This window comes from Gopherus evgoodei, chromosome 9, assembly GCF_007399415.2.
Source record: "Gopherus evgoodei ecotype Sinaloan lineage chromosome 9, rGopEvg1_v1.p, whole genome shotgun sequence".
Lineage (NCBI taxonomy): Eukaryota > Metazoa > Chordata > Testudines > Testudinidae > Gopherus > Gopherus evgoodei.
In genome coordinates this window covers 95466545-95489014 of record NC_044330.1, presented here as the reverse complement: position 1 = coordinate 95489014, position 22470 = coordinate 95466545, and the positions used below count along the sequence as shown (strand labels likewise).

At 46.4% G+C, this 22470-nt stretch overlaps 1 protein-coding gene across 4 annotated transcripts in view; it reads right to left on the bottom strand.

Moving 5' to 3' along the window:
- Positions 1-22470, bottom strand: part of TMEM255A (transmembrane protein 255A) — a 56715-nt gene that overhangs the window by 13477 nt on the left and 20768 nt on the right. For all 4 annotated transcript variants that reach the window (XR_004001959.1, XM_030575035.1, XM_030575037.1 and 1 more), the window contains exons 3-6: positions 21731-21793; positions 6045-6134; positions 2371-2433; positions 921-1009 (exon numbers count right to left, since the gene is read on the bottom strand). Coding sequence is in view for 3 of the 4 variants with exons in the window: in XM_030575035.1 (XP_030430895.1) it covers positions 921-1009; positions 2371-2433; positions 6045-6134; positions 21731-21793 (305 nt within the window). In the remaining variant the exon portion in view is untranslated. The remainder of the gene's footprint in view (positions 1-920; positions 1010-2370; positions 2434-6044; positions 6135-21730; positions 21794-22470) is intronic.

Here is a 22470-nt window from a genome sequence, read left to right as displayed (position 1 = left end):
AGCAGCTGCCCTGGATGAAGTACTAACAGCTCTCTTACTGCACCCAGCAACATTACATAATGATTACATGGGACGTAAAGATCGTAAGCCCTCGGGACCCTGCGTTTAGGTTTAAGACACATCTCATCTTGCACATTAAGCTCCTCCTCCCCGTAAAATAGCAAATAAAAACATCTGCATTATTTGGCTATGGCAGGAGGAGTGCCATTGCCAACACAATGGCCCTGAATCCTAAAGGTTGAGTTCTTCCATAATCACCCCTTTCTGATTTCACTCCAGGAAGTAAACCAGATGAATCTATAGTGGAGCCTAATGAATCCTGTTTAGGACATTGTAAGCATTTGGAACATGCAGGTCTCAGTACTCACAAACTACTTTGATTCTTACGGAAATGTGGCAAAGTCCAAACCCTGCAGGAGTTTTGGGGAATTGGTACATTTTTCTGCCAAATCAATATTTTCATAAAAAAAATATTTTTTTTGGTGCTCTGAAATTATTTGTGAATTGAGGTCAAATGTGACCAAGATTTTTTATTTTTATTTTGAAAAGTCAAAATGTTTCATTTCAAAGCATTCAGTTCCAAACTGAAATTTGGCCAATTTTAAAAAACAAACAAACCCAAAATAGCTACATTGAAACAACAATAATAAATTATCCAAAATCTTTTGATTGATTTGAAACAAACTTTTTGAGTTTTTTGATTTGATAAAAAAATTAAAAAAGAGAATACATTTTGTGTTGGTTCTAATCTAAATGGATTTTTTTGGGTTCAGTCTAAAACTCCAAAAAATCCATTATTCACTCAGCTCCAAAATTGGTGAAAAAAATCTTGTAATAAAAGCTTAGATCTCCAATCTCCCAGTCCTGAGTTCTATGCCCAGATCTGCATGGATGTTGAATGCTATTTTTAGTTTACTCACTTTCCACAGTTGTATAGGTCACAGCAGAAGCAGGTGTTGGTTTTTATTTTAGGTGTGCAAGGTCCCCGGCGCTGTGGATTACAGATCCCCTGTGTGAACACAAAGAGAAGGGGGATACAAGGAACCCAGAAAGAGATGAGCAATGGCCTTCAGTCCTGTTTCTCTGAGGCTTGATCTATGCACAGATTTTGTACCAGTATAACTATGTTGGTTAAGGGGGTGACTTGTTACTGATATAGTTCTACTGGTACCACTCCAGTGTGGACGAAGTATAAAGGTGCCTTATACTAGTGTAGGTTATTCCCCTTTCTGTACAGGAATAGTTCTTCTAGTATAAGCACATTCAAACTGGGATAGCTCCATCCACACTAGGGGGGTTCCCATATAACTACAGTTGTGTAACTTGTATGTGTAGATCAGCTCTGACAGAAGGAGCTATTCCCCTCCACCTTTCCCCAGTTAGTGACCTATGGGCATGGACTTGTCAAGGGGACAGTACAAACTGAGAAAAAGATTCCTGGGCCAAGACCATGACATGGTGGGAACTGCTGGATGGTTACTGGCAAGTAAAGAGATATAGGTGCATGTGTCCAACCAATCCCGGTTATTGCCAGGCTTCCTCTGGAGACGTGACCTCCCTGGAGCCAGTGAGATTCGATCTTCTCCCTGCCCATCCTGCACCCCAGACAAGTGCTGGGGGGACATTCCAGTTGAGGAGGGGAAGTCAGGGAAGAAAAATGGATTTTGCTGGCAGGCTGATTGTTTTTATCCAGCAGCTCCTGAAAGCGGCTCAGCTGTTTGGAAGGCAAGTCCCAGAGGATGCAGAGGAGTGCCCAGGGGAGGCAGTCAAAGGTGTCCTTTACACATGATTTATCACATGAGTTTCACCCACTCCATGTGATTGGAGATGTTCCCTCCTTTTCAGGGAATACACTTCTCTGTCCCAGTTTGGAGGGGGAGCTGCTTATCTTAGAGCTGGCCAGAGCTGTCCTTCACTTTTCCCCAGTCAGTGTTCGCCATGGAAACACTAGCACAGTTGCCTCTGCCTCAAATGTTGACCTGCTGAGAGCCGAAAAAGCTACACAAATGGACACGTGTCCTTCACCTCCTCTCTGCTGGTCTCCTCTGTCAGATTGGCAGTCCCAGACAGGGCTCCAAGCTCGCTCGCTCTGGTCCACACCCTTATTTCCAGCACACCCCATTCCCAAATGCCTTCTCTAGTCCCCGCTGTGTTCCAGCATACCCTTCTCCTCTGCTGTGCCCCCCTCCATCACTGGTGCCTCACACTCCTCCCTCTCCAAGACCCCAACGCTGAGCCCCTCCTGAAGTCCTGCTCTCCTGTGCATGCAGGGAACTAATGGGGGCTCTGTCCCCGACTGGTCTGCAGTGCAAACACCTCCACGCCACTGCCAGCCCTGTTTGAAAGCAATGCCGCCAAATCCGCTCTCACCTCGGGTGGAGTCGTACTTTTGGAATAATACTGACATCGGCCTGCGTACAGTGGCCTAAGATCCTGCAGAAGAAAACAAGGGGCTTATCATATCATTCAGAGCCAAGCCGAGGTTCAAATCTAACACACTGTCATATATCTGAGCAGGGAGGAAGGGCCAGACTGGGCTGGATTTTCAAATGGCCAGCGTGCCTGCACAGACACCGGAGTGAAGGGGCCGGATTTGCAGAAGCACTCAGCACCCAGCAGCTCCCATGGAAAACTGTTTGAAAATCTGGCCATGGAGGTGGCTTTGTCTTCACTGCAGAGTTAACCTGAGTGAGCAGCACACAGGCCTTGGTCCCCAGGTTAGCCTCGCTCACATGTGAGCAGCCATGCTGGAAAGCCATACCGGAGTTCCTGTGACCTCACTCAGGACGGCACTCAGTCCTAGGCATCACGTGACATCATACTGACACCCACACGGATTACTGGCAGGGTTAGAACCTTTAAATCCCACCGCACGCATCTCTGCCTCTTGAGCTAAGGGAGTCAACAACAGCAGTAGTAGGTGGTTCTGTGAGTGATTGCTCATATCGATTCCAAGTAGGTGTGTGCGCCGTGTGCATGGTCGTCAGAAAGTTTTTCCCCTAGCAGCTCCCGTCGGGTCAGCTGTGGAGCCCCCTGGAATGGTGCCTTTATGGCACTCAATATAGGACCCTGCCAACCCAGCGCCTCCTCAGTTGCTTCTTACCGCCAGTGATGGTCATTGGAACACTGGTGACTTGCTTAGCAAGCTCTCCTCGTTTTCCCAAGCTTTCAGTTTAGTTTAGTTCACAGTTATTCCTAGCCTCGTTAAGTTTAGTTTTAGTGGTTTTGGTTGTTAAAGCTGTTGGGAGTGGGAGGTATTCCCCTTCACCCTGACCGCGTTCCCTGTGGTGACTTGGGGTATGCCTAAGTACCAAAGGTTCAAACTCTGCAAGTCCTGCAACAAGCCTATGCCAACAGGCGACCCCCACGATGCTTGCTTAAAGAGTCTGGGGGAAGCACACCGCATGGATAAGTACAGGATTTGTAGAGTTTTGCCCCAGATCGAAAAAGGCACATTATGGAGGTGGCACTTAGACCGCAACCTACATCAGAGCGGCAAGACTCAGCACCGAGCTCATCGGTGGTTGAAGCGCCACCGCAGAAGGATTTTGGAGAGACCCGCGGCATCGCCGCTCCCCAGAGCCTAAATCGGCGGGATCGACCCCGCACCACTCCCATTCCCTGATGTGGAAGCGGCAGCAGAAGCAGGGGAGGAGTGGATCTCCAACTCTGAGATCCACCCCTTTGGAGTTGGCCAACAGGGTGCATCCCAGAGAGGAGCACCCAGGGCCAAAGACTTTGAAGCCAACACCATTGATTTTGCTCCCACAAGGGGGACCGTTGAGTCCAGTGCTGTTGGACTCTCCGAGCCAGGTCATTGAGGAGGTGGAAGTGCGATCCAACCTGGGCACCTTTGAGGCCTCGAGGGATCTCATCACCATGACGGCACCACGCTCCCCAGTCCTTCGAGCCAAGCATCTGGTACCACAATGTGCGGCAACGTCTTGAGGCAAATCATGGCACCGCTCGGAGTCTCAGCACTGCTCTCAATTTCGGCACCGGTCAGACTCACGGCACCAGTCCAGGTCGCACCAGCACTCCTGATCATGACACCGATCCTCACGCATATACTGAATGCCATGAAGGCGCCACTCCAGGGGCTCCACAGCCAACCCGATGGATGCGGCTAGGGGAAAAACTTCCCAACGACTGTGCATGCAGCACGCGCATACCTAATTGGAATGGATATGAGCAACGCATCTCGAAGAACAATGGTTACAAGTTGAGTAACTGTTTTTTATTGTCCTCTATGTGGGTGTCACTAGGACTTCTGGGGGCATGTCCCATGGTTCTTTATGCTGCAAGAAGCGGAGCTTTTCTATGATTCTTTTCATGTGAATTGTGGGAGGATTCATCTGTCGTTCCGGGCCCAAAGGGGGACCGCGGAAAGGCACTGGAAGATGATCAGCATAGAGGTGGTTTATCCTGCATCCTCATTGCAAAGCAGGTGGGTTACCAGTCTGAGTGAAAGCCTCACACCAACTCAGCCTAAACCCCAGATGACCCAGCCTGTGTGGGCTGAAAGCACCACTGCACTAGGGAGAGGGGGTTTTGTATATGTATGGCGAGGGGTGGAGGGGGACTAGCAGCAACTCCCAGGTAAGAGCCCAGGCAAGAGCAGTGAAGACATCTCTTTATTTAAGGAGCTGCTGGAAGCTGGCCTCTCTAAAAGATCTGGCCCAATGCTTATAACAGTGTGTTGAGGTAGGGGAATGGCAGCGGAAAGAACATGATGTACTCAGAGGTACAATAACACTTGTAAAAGGTGATTTTCTTGGACTGGTACAAGGTGAAGCAAAGCCAGACCCACGTTCATTAACCAAGATGCACAAACCAGAGCCGGGCACTCTTGTTGTTCCAACTGATCTGCTCTCGCCATCACATACAAACATTGGGGGGTTGGCAAAGATGAATCTCAGACTCACATCACTGTGCAGCAGGCAAAGCCAGCAGATCTTTAAACAGCAGCGCTGAGATCAGGTCCAGAGCACCCCACATGGCCAGGATCAGCCAGGAATTAAAAACAGCTTGATATTTTTACCTAAGCTAATACTTTATGTTGCACCGAAACATGGAAGTCAGAGATGGAAAAGAAACCTACTCATCAGAGCCAGACAGACAAGCAGAGAAATGCCATGTGACATTTACACTTCTACCCTGATATAACGCTGTCCTCGAGAGCCAAAAAATCTTACCACGTTATACTGAACTTGCTTTGATCCACTGGAGTGCACAGCTCCACCTCCCTTGGAGCGCTGCTTTACTGCGTTATATCCAAATTCATGTAATATTGGGTCACGTTATATCGGGGAAGAGGTGTATATTGTTGAGGATTGGACTGCTTTGTTGTGGTTTGAGGCATTCTAGGGGTTCACTCTCTAAAATATGGCCCAGGAGCAACTAAGGGTGTATGGCCTTAATAACCTAATATACGCCAATATAGCTAATAAATCCAAGATCTCAGCTGTTATGCTGAGCCCACTATCTACCGTACAGACCAATACTGTTGCACTGTTTCCTGATTGTCCCCCATCTGTCTGTCTGTATCCATTTGTTATCTCTTGTCTTATGCTTAGATTGTAAGTTCCTTGGGGGAGGAACAGGGAAATCACCAGCATCTATTTGATGGTATGTCTCCTTACACAAATTTCCAGGTCACTAAACTCTTCCCATTATGTCTCACTGCTATCCATCCAGCTGCGACACCAGAAGAGTAACACATATACAGAGCCTTTCACACTGATGTGCTTTACCAGTGAAACCTATCACTTCATCCACCACTGAAATGCAACTACTGCTCAAGTTAGGTGGCTGTTGAACTCTGCAGAGAAAATGAAGATCACACACTGGACAGTAACTGAAGAGGAATATTGTATCTGAGACCATGGCTACAGAAACACAGTACAGAGAAGACAGACAAACTTTGCGGAGTTGTCTTTTAGAAGGTATTTTCCCTTCAGTTCAGACATGGGATTGATCCACTACGGTGTGGAATGCAGGGAGTGTAGGTATAGCAGCAGGCATATTCCATTGGAAATACTTACTATGTGTCTGGCAGCAAAGACACCATCAACTATGGCACAGCAGAACGCAGCAATGACTCCAAAACTGATGAAGACAATGGATGCAACTAGCTGTGGAAGGAAAATAAAGCAAAGTATCACCTGCTTCAACAGAATGTTTACTTCTTCACACTTACATAAGGAGATTTATAAAACCTATCTATCCCAATCAATAAACAGCCAGATGATCAATGGACCAAACACTGCCCCAGGCCGCGCACACGCAGTTTTCACTGAAATCAATTGGATGCACATCAAAGGCAAGGATTTGTCACCAAAGAAAGTTTTTGTAAATGCATCACAACCCATGTGACAACTATAGAGCAAAACAGCACATGATTCTCTGCTGGCAAAGTGTATTGGGGATCTTCTGTTGTAACATAAGGGTAATCAAGACTTACAAGCACTACACTAAGGCCTGGTCCACACTACAGTGTTAAATCGATTTAAAGAGCGTTAAATCGATTTAACGCTGTATCCGTCCACACTACAAGGCACTTAAAATCGATTTTAAGGGGTCTTAAAATCGATTTCTGTACTCCTGCTCAACGAGAGGAGTAACCCTAAAATCGATATTACTGTATCGATTTAGGGTTAGTGTGGACGGAAATCGAAGTTATTGGTCCCATTCTTTTACTGAGCTACCCAGAGTGCACCGCTCTGGAAATCGATGGTAGCCTGGGACCATGGACGCACACCACCGAAGTAATGTGCCCTAGTGTGGACGCGTAAAATCGATTTTATAAAACCTGTTTTATAAAATCGATTCTATTAATTTCGATTTTACTCTGTAGTGTGGACGTGGCCTAAGTGTTGTAGCAATTGATTTGCTGAACTAGTCAAATGTGTTGCTATTTTGAAATTGGCTGTCACATAGTAACATGTACTCCAGTTGTTAAACGAACAAAAATACTTGGGCTGTTTCCAGAGAGTTTGTTATTGACTGAACATGTTTGTCAGCAAATGACAGATTTATCACTCTTCTTGGTTTCTAGATCAACGTCACCATGTGCTGAGATTATATAATTTTTATGGGAACCCCTACAATGGGGTAGATATTCAAGGAAGGATGCTTCATATATAAAACCCTGAAACCAGAAGACACATGCCTAGCCTAGGCTGTCTGTATTACAAGAGCATGTCACGTCTCTCTTTGACCCATCTCTATATGGTCTAACAGAGCCTGACTCTGGAAGTTCTCTGCACGCAGGGTTCCATTTGTCTTCAGTGGCAGTTCTGGGTAGGGAGGATTTGCAGGAATGGACCTTTATGCTGTAAAGTCATCAGGGAAGGGACCATGTGCCTGATTCTCCTCGCAAACCAGCTCTACACCTGTGTGACTCCACTGCCTTCAGTAGAGGGCTCACTTAGGTCCGATCCTGCCACCAAATCCACATAAAGACCCTTACAACCATGGCGAGTTCCTCTGAAGTCAGTAGAGCTCTACGCAGGCACAAGTCTGCCTGCTAGGACCCAATTGCAAGATCAGTGCCTTGCTCCTGACTGCGAGTATAAGACAAGAACGAGGCACACTGAGAAATAACGAATTGTTTTACTGCTTAGTATTCAGTAGAGCTGAGTGAAGGACTAACGACAGGACTCCAGGCCACCCAGCTTTAGACTTTGCTACACCACAAGCCAGACTCACAGAGTCGCCTTTTGAGCAAGCTCAGAGCTGATTTCTGGGCAAGTGCTGAATCCCAGACCAAATTCTTGGTTTCTCTTGATTTTGAGCTGAAACTCTGAATTTCGCTTTGATCTTCTGGTTGCATTTGGAGCTCAAATATCACAGTTAAACTCAGGAGGTCTGGATCCACAAGAGCTGGATCTCCATGAAGCCAGACCACGGTGTTCTGCAAGGCTCCAACTTTCAGGAACAAGGAAACCGGGAGACGTGCAGTCAGTGCGAGTCCCTCTCTAGACTGGATTTGGCCAACTGTGTATTGCACCTGCCCACATGGGGACAAAGCCCTGAGGCCACAGGGTTGATACTTCATCCCAGTGGCCATCGAGGTTGGATGGTAGAACCGTAACACCGTGTGTCACCACTACAATGTGTCCATGTATCAGGAGATTGATTCGCTGAGCTGCATCATCAAGTACTGATGCACTTTAGGACTGAACATCTCCCTCCGCGTGAGAGGGAAGGGTTCAGGTTACTTGCTGTGGGGAGGAGTTTCTTGCCTCCCTCTTCTGGCAGCTGTTCTTTCTCCCACTGTCCTTCTTCCTCTATTGGGGGGTGAGGGGGCTAATCTCACTTGTGGGTTGCAGCTTTGCTTCCCCACATTCCAATCGATTTCAGCATCAGGCAAATAATCCCATCTCCAATGTGGAGAAGAACTACACAGTGGCAGATGCAGCTGTCCACACACACGAAGTGGAAGAATTGGCTGGCTACCATCCCAGTCACAGCAAGGGCTGCGGTGCCTCAAGGTTGGTCCCCAGGCCCCCTGAAAGCAGTGACTCAGCGGCAGCAGCTCAGAATGAGACTTCTAAATTGTATTATGTAACGATGACAAACACAAAAAGCCAGGAAATTCGCTATCGAAAGTGACCTGCCAGAGAAAACAATAATGGGTTTGTGCCCTTTTTTCGCACTTCTTCCCAATGTCTAAATAAAAGACCTTGTTCTGCCTGTCTTCTCCATGAGAAACTCAGGGCTCCTCTACCATGTTTCTCCTGGAAGACTCCCTGGACAACTGAGAATGGGTGTAATTATGACAGCACTAGTGACAGTGAAAGCGGAGACAAGCAGAAAGGATATTCAGTCAAGCTGTGGGGTTTTTTCCTTTTTGCTACCACCCATTTCACTCAAACACCTGACAAACTTTTATGAGAAAAGCTCTCCTGGCTAAAGAGTCATCCCCACTCCACACTTTCAATTAGGGGCTGAGGAGCACATTCCAGCTCTCTGGTGCTGCATGGAAAGCTGCAGCCCTAAAAAGGGCAGTCAAGCCTGGCTAATCTGCATATTGCGAAGGGTTTATTGATTAAATAGACAAATTTAAAAAACAATTTAAAATGTTTAAAATACAACAAAGGAATGGGGGAAGGAGGGCAGAGCAGACACCCAATCTACCCTGCTTTAAAATTATCTTTACGGGTACGTCTTCCCTGGGGAAAAAAACAAGGTTAACTCACATTAGCAAACTCAAGTTAAAAGAGCAGCAAAGACACAGCAACTCAGCCATGATCAGCTCAAGTTCAACCCCACGCTCTCCTACAGGCTTCAACCAGTGCTGCTCACCCAAGTTAAAAGCCAAGCTGCTGTCTCTGTCTTACTGCTATTTGAACCATGTTAGCTAACCTGAATTTTAAGAACTCCTCCCCAACCCCCGCGGCGAAGATGTGCCCTAAGGAAGGGTTGGCCTTCTGTTGAACGGGCTAAGAACAAATGCCGAGCCTGCCCTTCCTAATGAACTGTCTTGGTTGGATATTGTGGCCCGAACCTGCCTGCCAAAGTGCCTCTAGAAAACTGTTTGATCACCCCCTTGCCAAAATCCACTTGACTTGGTTAATAAGCATGGGGAGGGGAGAGAGCTCCCTGCTAGAATATGAACCCCTCCAAGCCTTCTCTGACCTCGTTTCCACTTGGTTTCACTTTCCTGCATTCCAGGAGAATGAGACGTCCCTTTGGAAAGGTTGATGTTGTATTCCACACACATATCTGCCACAGGCTTGAAATAGTGTGATTTTCTTTCTCTCTAAATTATCCCTGTCTCTTCAGAAGCCAGTTCAATGTGTGTTGAGGGATGGGGAGGGGAGGCATGTATATATGTGAAGGACTAAAAGCTGTTCATTTTGTCAAGGTTTTGTTTTCACCCTTAAGAAAAGGCAGCCATATACCCGGATTGATGGCAAGACACCGCTTGGAGGGAACTGGCATATTTCCCCTGCAGAACAGAGAAATGCTCTAAGGGTTGTTTCCTATGTTTTTTCCACTCTCTGATGTTAAGGAAATCGGTCATTCGTTTACTGGCAGGAATGGAAAGTTGCTGTTGACTGTATGAATGGGCTGTTTTGGTAGAAAGTAGTATAGGGGTAGCATGGCATTGCCAACACTTTCAAATTTACTGCAACTCTTTTGGTATTGGGTGTTTGTCTTGAAGTTCCAACTCTTGGAGTCATGTGACTACTTAAGACTCTCAAAATGTAAGTTTCTACCTGCCTCATTATGGAGGGAAGATTAAAAATGTGAACCCTGGTCCTCAAAAACAAGAAGCCAAAAACAATCCCAAATTATTATCTTTAAAATCTCATGATTTTTAAGCCAGCCTCACTATTTTCAGCCAGAAATCCCTCCCCTGTGAGAGAAAAAGTCGTTTTACAGAGCTGGGATCATGTATCCACCTAATTACTGATTCTATAATATTCAGTTTGCTGCTAGGGAGGAATGGAGGAGGTTAGCAGGAAGCTTAAGGAAGTCCTGAGCTCAGGTTACTGCCTGCCAAAGTTATCTGGAAAGAGCTGGCATATTTCTTTATCTGAAACACTTTCTGCTGTGTCTGTCACAGCTCCACAAAACCACCTTAGCCACTGAGGTGCCTCTCATGGAGAATAGAAAAATGCTAAGGCCCTGACAGTAAAGTGCTCCTGTAAGAGACACATCACTAGAGGGCTTTATTTTTTTTTTTTAGCCTTCTGTGATCAAGAGACAAATCTGCATCAGCCCCTGAGGTCTCCTTCCCACATGAGGTAGGGATCAGTACAGAGAGCAGGAAAATCCAGGTTGGGGACTGGATGTGTTTGAGCTTGTCAGAATGAATGAAGACAAAGAACCTAAAATTTATCCTGTCTTGATCAAGCCACAGAATAGCACTTGTTAGCGAGGGTATTCACTGGGATCCAGTTACTCTAAATAACTTAAAAAGAAGAGGGCAAATGCAACTGGCTGCTGGGAGCAAGCAAGACAACCAGACAATCTCCTCTACTACCAGGCTGATGATGCAAGTACACACACGTTCTGCTAAGCAGGCTGCATTATCAAAGTGACGATGGGAGGCTGGACAAATAAATATACACATTCACATGGAGGATGTTAACAAGCAAGGAGTGGTACACATCCCATCTGCTTGCAGGGACACAAGTTCTCCAGACGAAGGGGAAATTGATTGGGATAGCTATAGTGGAGTAATTACTACAGAATAAAGTCACTTTTATTTAGGGTGACCAGACAGCAAGTGTGAAAAATAGGGACGGGGTGAGGGGAGAAATAGGAGTCTATATAAGAAAAAGATTAAAAAATCGGGACTGTCCCTATAAAATTGGGACATCTGGTTACCCTACTTTTATTCCAGAATAGATTGTCTACACAGGGGAGTTGTAGCAGCATAGCTATAGCAGAATAATTATTCCACCATAGCTATGTTGGTCAATTTCGCAGTGCAGACAAACCCTTAGAAAAACCTTGCAGGTTGGCCAAGTATGCAACTGAAGCAGTTTAATGCAAGCCTGAAATCTCCATTACACGAACATTAGCAGGGCTTGGAGCTGCTACTGGCTCAGGCCATTAACTCACGTTGAAATGACACAAGCAGATCTGAAAGGAAAGTGGTAAGAGAAGGCAGGAGATGAGGAATGTAATGGGGGGTAGAGGCAGCATGGGATGGAGAAGACAGGAAGGACAGGAAAAAAGGAAGAGAATAGAGAGAGTGAGGGGAAGAAGTGGAGGGAGAGAAGAAGAGAGGCTGGAGTTGTAAAAGGGAATTAAGACAACATACACTTACATTTCTTCTATAGGGAGCATGTCAGAGAGACTCTCTCCCCAGGAAATGCTCTCCACACTTTTCCCGTGAAAGCCAGAAGGTGGATTCTCTCACAGTGACTCTCAGGATGAATCATGGCCAGGTCCTCAGTGACAGGCCCTGAAGTGCCAAGCAAGACCTCTCACTGTGCAAACACTACACTGGTGTGTTCTGCAATCTGCACTGGCTGCCCAGATGGAGTCTGAGATGTAGCTGTTGGCCTACACAAAGCCATGTGTAGCTGCAGGTTGACTTTAGCAATTATCCAGGACAGGAGAAATACTGCAGAGACTCTCAGCCGATTTAGGGCAGTGGTAGAGAGAGAGGGAAGATGGCACCTGCACAATTAGGTCAGTCAATTGTTTATTTTCTCTCTTCTTTAAAAGAACTTTCTAAATGGAACATAATGCCTGAGACTTTCTCTTGTCCCACAGCTAATAAACATTTCTGTTGGCAGCGTGCTAGCAGCATACTGTAGTGTTAATCTGAATAAGCCACTGTGATTACAGAAGGGTTCCTTCTGCAAACATGTACTGCGTGTGTCTCTGACTTCCTGTGTAATAGATGTTTGCAGATCAGGTCCTAAGTTAGTAAAAGGTTGTATTTTATTAGCCTCTCATGTAAACATTACTGAGTTTCATCTCTTCTGGTAGGAGTTCCATGTCCACTGCATAATCACAGTTAAAATAGGTACCCTGATCCAAAGGCCATTTTTTATCTGGCAAATGTAACTTACTATAGTTCCTCTGCATACAGACACAGGAAGGTATCTTCATGGCAATTTAATTTCTATTCTGATACTGGAGAGGCTACCCAGGACATGATTATGGAAGCATCGTTAGCAGCTCTACAATGAAGGTTGTGCTCAGTTCTAGTCTATGCAGGGAAGAAAGCCCTTCTATCTGCTGTGACAAATCTGTACTCTACACTGTAATATGTGGAACCCAGGGTAGGAGAGGCAATGGGTCAAATGCTTTTCCTCAGTGCTGAACAATTCTGCTATGAGGCTTTTACCAAGCTAATGCTCTGAAGCAGTTCATGGAGAAAACAATATTTTTAAAGCTTCACCCAGGCCCTAAACAATTCAGTGATTATGCAACATACAAACCATCCTTGTAAAACCAGGAGTGTTTGACAGGAATAAAGGGCCAACAGCGGACACACTCAAAACACAGACAGGAACAGAGTTCCAAGCGCTAGCTGCTGCCACAGCAAAGGTGCAGTCACCAGCCCACGCAAAGTCATGGTGTGGTCCTTGCTGGGGTCACAGATACCTTTTTGGACCGGGCCCAAGGGTGATGTCCTGATCAGGTAACAAACCAGGCCTGACCTAAAGGTGAACATGCGATTGACCTCGCTACATTGCTTGTGAAAAATGTTGCACCTATATTGCCATAGTTAGATCAAACTAACCCCCAGCATAGATGCGACCAGGTCGATGGAAGGATTTTCTTCCATCAGTAGGGCCGGCTCCAGGCACCACCCCAGCAAGCAGCTGCTTGGGGCGGCCAATGGTGAGGGGTGGCATGTTCGGGTCTTCTGCAGCAGGTCTCTCAATCCCTCTCGGAGCGAAGGACCAGCTGCCGAATTGCTGCCGAAGACTGAAGCGGTGGTGGTAGAGCTGCAGATTGCAATCGCAGCTTTTTTTTTTCTTTCTTTTTTTTTTTTTGCTGCTTGGGGCAGCAAAAACCCTGGAGCTGGCCCTGTCCATCAGCATAGCTACCAGCACTCGGAGAGATGGATTAACTACATTGATGGGAAAACGCCCTTTCATCAATGAAGGAAGCATTGAGGCTGCTACTGTAGCATAGACGTGCCCAGGGCCGGTTCCAGCTTTTCTGCTGCCTGAAGCAGCAAAAAAAAAGAGCCGTGGCACTTCCGTGGCAGATCAATCGCGCCACTTCTTCGGTGGCAGTTTGGCAGCGGATCCTCCCTCTCTCCTCTTTGGCAGCAATTCGGCGGTGGCTCAAAGAGGAAGAGAGGGAATGAGGGCCCCGCTGCCGAATTCCCGCCAAGACCTGGATGTGCCGCCCTAATACTGGACAGAGTGCTGCCCCTTTGAATTGGCCGCCCCAAGAACCTGCTTCCTACACTGATGCCTGGAGCCGGCCCGGGACATGCTCTGAGTCTAGACTCTTCAGGGCTTCGAAGAAAAAAAACTTCAAGTCACTCTGTTATAGGCAGCCCCATAAAGCAGTGGTTCCCAAACTTGTTCTGCCGCTTGTGCAGAGAAAGCCCCTGGCGGGCCGGGCCGGTTTGGTTCAGCCGATTGCGGCTCCCAGTGGCCGCGGTTCGCTGCTCTGGGCCAATGGAAACTGCTGGAAGCGGCAGCCAGTAAGCCCTTCGACCCACGCCACTTCCAGCGGCTTCTATTGGCCTGGAGCAGTGACCCGCGGACAGTGGGAGCCGTGATCAGCCAAACCTGCAGACGCGGCAGGTAAACAAACCGGCCCGGCCAGCCAGAGGCTTTCCCTACACAAGTAGTGGAACAAGTTTGGGAAACACTGCCATAAAGAATGCAGGGTAGAGGGCAGGCGTAATATGATCGTGGTTACTCAGCCAGCGCCTGAATATGCTGGTGCTGCAGCACCATGAGCCTGCTGCAAGCAGCAGACAACCCTGCTGGGGGATGACCACATCACAAGGGAACATGTTGCAGTTGCAACAAACGTGGGTTGCAACAAACACCTTCATACCACATCAGACACATGGGGTCGGGTTCTCTGCTATCAGCTAGCTCTGCAACATTTGTTATGCACCTACTACAGCAAGACATCTTGTTAAGGTGTGTGAGCCACTTTCATGTATGGGACCATACATGTACTTCACGGTGAACAGAGCACTCATGAAATGGAGGGCTGGACAGCACTGGCTAGCACTAGGATCAGCGAGGGCAGGTGCTTCCATGGCCGGCTTTAGCAAGTGCGGAGCCTGATTCCTGGGGCTTGTATTCACCGGGCGGCACTCCCAGTCTTCGGTGGCACTTTGGATTGTCAGCCAGGGGATGGGGGCTGCGGAGCTTGCTGCGCTCAGGCCAGGGGAGTGGGGCCATGGGGCTTGCTATGCTCTGGCCGCGGTCGTGGGGCTGCCATGCTCTGGCCGGGGGACGGGAGCCACATGGCTTGCTGCGCTCTGGTCGGGGAATGGGAGCCGCAGGGCTTGCTGCGCTCCAGCCGGAGGCCGCAGGACTTGCTGTGCCCCAGTCGGTGGCCAGGGGCCGCAGGGCTTGCTGCGCTCCGGTCGGGAGCCGGGGGCCACAAGGTTTGCTGCGCTCCGGCCGGGGGATAGGGGCCACAGGGTTTGCTGCACTCTGGTCGGGAAATGGGAGTCGCAGGGCTTGCTGCGCTCCGGCCGGGGGCCGCAGGGCTTGCTGCGCTCCGGCCGGGGGATGGGGGCTGCAGGGCTTGCTGCGCTCCGGCCGGAGCTCCAGCCAGGAGAACGGAGCCGTGGGCTGCCGCACTCCAACTGGCACTCTGGCCAGGGGAGCTGGGCCACTGAAGACCCCGGAGCGGACTGCCGCCGGGGTGAGTAAAAAAAATTAAAAAGGCGCCTAAGGCGCGGGCCCTCTTAGGCACAGGGCCTGATTCTGGGGAATCGGCCTAAAGCTGGCCCTGGGTGCTTCTCCAGCTCACCTTGGCCCTGGCCAGCAGCAACCCTTATTCCTGCACTTCTCCTGCAGGCGCGGCTAACCATACTAAACTGTACTACTGGTTGTGATGAATGGGGAGGCCCTCGACAATTAACATTCCTCTTTACCCCCAAAATGTGCAGGATTTCTGAGTGCAGGATGGCCACTCACGCATTCCTGGAATACTAGACATTCCAGTACTTCCAGGAATGGCATGACCCCCACCCCACCGGTGTGACCTCACATAGTGCGTGCAAGATCACGCCAATGGGGATGGAGCGGCGTGCTCTTCAAACTGGCATCCAATCCTGGACAAAACCGTGTTTGGTTTTGTCTCAGTACTGGACAGGGGACAAATCACCTGAAGAGAAGGTTGTGTGATTTAAAACTGGATGAGTGGCCTCCGGTTTCTCGGAACGTCAGAGAGAGCAGACAGTTTCATCGCACAGACGTAAGACCTGTGATTGCTAGTCATTACGGCTGAAGGCATCTAGCTGCCAAACAATGGAGCAACCATCACTGGAGCAGTATCTTAGGCCTGGTCTACAATGCAGGGTTAGGCGGACATCAGCTCCCTGGCATCGGCCTCGCTGTGGAAGTGTCTTCACTTAAATTTGGCACAAGTGCCTCCCTCTGCCAATATAGTAACACCACCTCCTCGTGCAGCGTACAGTCACAGTTGATGTAATTAGGTCGATGTGATGTCAGTTTAGACACTGCGTTGCTTTCATCGACTGTTACTGGCTTTCAGGAGCCATCTGACTATGCCCCATGCTGACAACACAATCGATACAAGCCCTTGTGGTTAGGATGCACACTGTTGACACGAGCCAAGTGTGCGTACACGCAAGCGATTTAATAACTGCGGTGGTTGTATGCCAGTGTAAGTTAGATCAACATAATTTTGTTGTGTAGACATGGCCTTAGATGCTCTGGCTGGGCCACTGGAAAAACCCCTTAGCCTCAGGCTGAAATCCTGGGCCCTGTAACAAAAGCCATTGAGCAATATAATAATAGGAATCATCCACAACCAGGGCAGGTGGGGCTTTGAGAAAAGGGTGTTCCTAGAGGGGGAAACCGTAGTCAAGGAGACAGTGAAACACACCGACACTCTGGAATCAAAACAGTGACCTGGCTGGGGCCCACGGCTCTTGGGCTTCCTAAAATAATGAGAATTACAGGACCAGAGAAAGCCCAATTTAGGAAAGAACCCATCTAACACAGCTAGTAGTGAAGTGTAAGATTGGGTGACTAACCATACATGCAGCTGTTTGCTGTTTTGAAATCCTTTTCTCTAATGCTTTGTTCCATTCCCTAATAAGCCTGCTTGTTTTATGAAGGCTGTCTGTCAATCACATGTTTCCCAAGGGAAGAAATGCAGGTGCCTAGTCAGGCCTGCATGGTTATAAATGGTTGGCACCAGCGGGGTATTGTACCCAGATCCCACTTTAAATGAGTGGGAAATTCTCCTCCCCAAGACAGATAAGTGCATGAGACCAAACACCTGGGTACACTCAGAGAGCCCAGCAAGGGGAGCAGCAGCCCCACCTGACACAAATTCTGCAGCACAGACAGAGATCCACATGATAGTTCTGACTAAACCAGTCTCTACAAGCCCCAGTAAGGAGTGGCGACAATAACTTCCCATGTACTCTTGAGTGGGGAAATGGGCCAAACCATCCAGCATCTTTTGGAGAGGACCACCTCCTAGAGGCTGGTCTCAGCTTTGCATTTAGTTTGAAGGAAGACTTCTAAGCAAGGAGTGGGATTCACAAACCCCTATAGTTCCTTCCTACAGAGCAGCGGCTTCCAAATTGCTCTAAGGACCAATTTCTCGTGGTCTGCAAAGAGCTGGCTGTTCCCACAAAGCTAACCCTCTCTGTTTCCCCCACTCAGTCATGTTAAAAAGACAGCGTAGGATACTTTAAGTGCTTTCCCCGCGTTAGTTTTCAGAGTAAGCAATTATTGTAATTGCCACGGGGCTGTGGCACAATTGTGGATGGGAGGGGAGTTGTGCATGAGCCAGTCCTCCTGTTAAGAGATGGTCTACACAACGCTATGAAAAAGTTTGAGAACCTGCTAGCCAGCCCCAGCAGCATGACAGCATCCTGGAAAAAACTTAAGGTGAATGTTCTACAAGGTCCATGTTAACCAAGGCACAAACATCAATATCAGAGCTGGGATCCTGAAGCAATAGTTTCTCTTCTCATTTTAGCTGATATTAGGGGAATGTTGATGCATCTTGTTTCCCTGTTATTTACAGCTTTGGATCCTTTTGTTACTGGATGAAAAATAAATATCTTGTTTTATGCTACCCTGTTGGAGAGGTGCTTGAAAATAAAGCCATGAGGAATAAAGAAGGTGATCAACCCCCACCCTCAAATATACTGCATTAAAATACTTCCATGTACGAAGCCTGAGAAGTTGATCATGTTTCAGTTACAATCTGCCGCCCCACTTCCACCACCTACATTACTCAGCGACACTGCTCTATAAATACCTGATGGACATTTCACTTTTTTTCTAAAACACACCATTGTTTCCAGAAGGTTTTCCAGTTATAATCACTCTTGGGCTGTCTGGCACCTCTGCTAGCCCTCCATATAAATCACGCCACATCATTTGGCTTTACAATAAATATTGATTCTGATTTTACACTGATTGCTTAAATACAGTAAGGCCAAAACCAAATTGTGCATCACCCCTCAGAAAAGTGACTTATTAAAAATGATTTCAAATACAGTATGATAGGAGCACAGGGAAGACATGGGACTTGATCGTATAGCGTGCTGAGTACCCTGGCCCAATCAAGCACACACTTAACTTTAAGCACTTGAGTAGTTCCACTGAGTTTAAGGGGACAATGCACATGCTTAAATTTAAGCCTTTGCTTAAATATTTTCCTGGATTGGGCCAGAGTGCTCCCATGTGCTAATTTTTTATTCTTAAAGACAGCCCAAAAAGGTTGTTTAAATTTGTCTTTCTTGTTTTTTACCTTAAAAATATCAGAGCTGACAGCACTGGTTTCCCTTGGTTTTGCTGAAGGACTTGCTAGGGTTCTCCAAGGATGTACATTGTTATCTCTCAAACCTCAGCTGATGGGATGGGAGAGGGAAGATGTTCATTCTTTAACAAAGGCTTCCTTTCTCCAAAGAATTAGTCAGGCATTGCAGTTAAGTGAGTATAAGCAAAAGGGAAACATAATTTTGAAAAGCCGAACTAAAAATCCCTTTCCTGCCCAACTTTTCCCTCTCATTGCTCTTGTGATATCATTTCACTATTTCTTCAAGTACTACAGCGTTGCAGGCCACATAGGACCTCAATTCACAAGCAAGAAGTAACTTTTTGCTAAAATAATTTTTTCAGGTTTTTCCTACATGACAAACAAGAAGAAAAAAAAGAGGGGAGGCAAAAGCCCATTTCCCCCCCTTTTTGCAGGTGTCATCTGAGGCGCATAAAGTGCTTTGAGATGCTGGTATGTGAGATGCTACAGGGAAATCTCTTGGCCATTACCTTGGTATCCTGCTTTCCTGAACATTAAGGGGTGAGGAGGAGGAAGATGGCAGGGAATTAATGTGTAGGTTTTCTGTTGTGAATTGGTACAGTTGTGAGCTCAGGTAGTTCCCACATAAATACAATTCTGTTCCAAGTTCCACCCTGACCACTCACTCCGACACCTCTGCAGTTGCTCAAAACTTAAAACTTTCTCAAAACAGCTCCTGTGGGGCTCATGTTTTCCACGCTTCATCTCAGCTTATGTTTTTGTTTTTGTTTTTAATTTCAAGAAGTTCAGTACTGCAGATTGAAGTTATTCAGTGAAAGGAGTGGTCATTTCCCATACATTCTTCAGATAAGCTGCATTCACACTGCTAACAACAGAAGAAACAACAGTGTTTCAAGCTATGAGCATTCTGAATTGCAATTGTGGAACATTCATGGCAAATTTCTCTAAGTTTTCTCATGCATAATCACTTCTCATGCAAATCTAAATGGCTAAGGCACAAAATGAGTTACACCTCGACATAAACGGGACTAAGACAACATTCTATAAATACAGGAAGATAAAAAGGAAGACAAGGAAAGCGTAGGTCCTCCAATCAGCAAGGAAACTGAGCTAACAACTGATGACATCACAGAGGCTGAGGTGTTTAATGCTTGTTTTGCTTCAGTCTTCACTAAGAAGGTAAATTGTGACCAAATACATAGCACAATTAATATTAATAATAGAGGGGAAGGAATACAAGTCAAAATAGTGAAAGAACAGGTTAAAAATATTTAGATAAGTTAGATGTATTCAAGTAGGCAAGGCCTGATGAAATTCATCCTAGGGTGCAGAAGGAACTAGCTGAAGCAATCTCCGAACCATTAGTGATTATCTCTGAGAACTCATGGAGGATGGGTGAGGTCCCAGAGAAGGGCAAGCCATACCTATCTTTAAAAAGGGGGACAAACAGGACACAGGAAATTACAGACCAGTTGGCCTAACTGGAAAGATACTGGAACAAACTATTATAAAAACAATGTGTAAGCACCTAGAGGATAGCAGGATTATTAGTAATAACCAACATGGATTCGTCAAGAGCTAATCATTACAAACCAACCTAATTTTCTTCTTTGACTGAGTTACTGTCCTAGTGGATGGGGGATAACTGCAGACATCATATAGCTTGATTTTACTAAGGCTTTTGACAGTTCCACTTGACATTCTCATAGGCAAACTAGGGAAATGCGTACCAGATAAAGATACTATAAAGTGGATGCACAAGTGTTTGAAAGAATGGTTTACTGTCAAACTGGGAGGGTTTATCAAGTGTAGGGTGACCAGATGTCCCTATTTTATAGGGACAGTCCCGATATTTGGGGCTTTTTCTTATATAAGCACCTATTTACCTCCCACCCTCTGTCCCAATTTTTCACACTTGCTGTCTGGTCACTCTAATCAAGTAGGTTCCAGCAGCGGTCAAGTCCTGGGTCTGGTACTATTCAATATTTTCATTAATGACTTGGATAATGGAGTGGAGAGTACACTTATAAAATCTGCAGATGATACCAAACTGGGAGGGGTTGCAATCACTTTGGAGAACAGGGTGAGAATTCAAAATAACCTTGATAAAGTAAAGAATTGGTCTGAAGTCAACAAGATGAAATTCAATAAGGACAAGTGTGACATATTCCATTTGGGAAAGAAAAACAAACAAGCGTTAAATGACAAAATCGGAAATAACTGGCTAGGCAGTAATAGTGCTGAAAAGAATTGTGGGCGAGTTATAGTGGATCACAAATTGAATACGAGTCAACAATATGATGCAGTTGAAAAAAAGGCTAATATTCTGGCATCCTGTAACAGGGTTGGCTGCCTCTTGATCTGCCCCTTGTAGCCAGAGGTCACTCTGCAGTGCCTGGCCCTTTCTTCAGTCCCCAGGTAATTCAAAGAACCCCCTCAAGGGGGTCCCATTTATTTAGTCTCTAGGTGCACACTGGCCCTCCAGACCCCACCCTAGTTCAGTCTCTCTCTCCCGGTTGTCCAAAATAACACAGTCTTTGAAAACAGACCTCAAACTCTCACGGGCTTCATCCCAGTTCCAGTTGGGCACAGCCCTTCCTCCCTAAGAGTCTGTCTGTCTGCTTCCCAGTACCTCCTGCCTGGAGTTTGTCCTTCTCCACAGGCTTTCGCAGATGATGTCTTCCACTTGGTGACTCAGGGCCCTGCAGGAGCCTTCTACTACTCCCTGAAGTATCTAAAGGCATAGCTGCAGTTTCCTAAGCTTCTCCCCCTTCGCTGCAACTTCCTGCTTCTTTTACACTGGAATCACCTGATTCCTCTCACCTGGCTCATTCTGTAAAGACTTAGGCCCAGGCTCTCCAGTCCATGGACAAGACACCGTGTTAACACCTGTAACAGGAGCGTCATATGTAAGGCACCAGCAAAGCAGAAGTTTTGCCTAAGGAAGGACTGCAGGTTCCAGACTTAAAGAGTATTTTTGGTGTGTCAGTAATGCTATTGTGCTGGCTCTCTTTATTCTGGGTTTTTGGGCCAGATCCTCAGCTAGTAATGGCAGGGCAACTCTACTGACCTCAGTGGAGCTACAGAGAATTACAGCAGCTGGCCCTATAACTACAAATGAGACAAAGAAATGGAAGTTCATTCATTACTGTTCAACAAGTCTACAAAAATGTAAGGCTGAGAAACGCACTACTCTAGTGCTGGGCAAACACATTCTAGCACTTAAACAAGGTTTATTACCATTGTTTAGGTAATTTTTTAAATAAATTAGCTACACAGATACTGAACTTACCATTTGTCTTTTGTTTTCTATCAAGTTTGATCCAATTATTCCAAGAAATGACCCAAAACCAAGCTGAAAAGCAACATATTGCAAATGTTTATATACGGAAGATACCCAACATAGTTAGCATACACATAGAGTAGAATTAGACCCAAAAGCAACAAAAAAAATGCATTTCAAACACATTCCTCTTTGTACAAGAGGCCCAAACTGCAGCTGAAGAAAATAAATGCTGGAATCACGTCAGTGGAGTAATGCTTCTAATTCTTCCTACCTGAAATTGCTGAGTACACAATTTACATGGCAATAAAAATTACTTCAAGCATATAAAAATAAAATATATATGTGTATCCCTATAGATAACATTTAGAAATGGGCAAATGGATGCAAGATGAGGATTTGTATTGCTGGTCTTCTTGGAAAAAAGTTGGAGCACTCAGGCCCCCTCCAGCAAAGACTGATGCATGGAAGTAATTTTACATACATATGTGGGGTAGAGCCATGGAAATCAATGGGACAACGCAATAAACGTTTGCAAGATCTGGGCCTAAGTGACCGTACCAAGGATCACCAAAATCTTAAGTTAAACAATGAGATTGTTAGTCATTAGAAGTGAATTTTTGTATTTATTGCACTGACATTCATACTAGCAAACATTTAACTGCTTCCATTCCTGCCTCATTGAAAGGGGTGTCACAAGATGCTTTTGAGGACAATTAACAATAATCCTAAAGCAAACGATTAGAAAA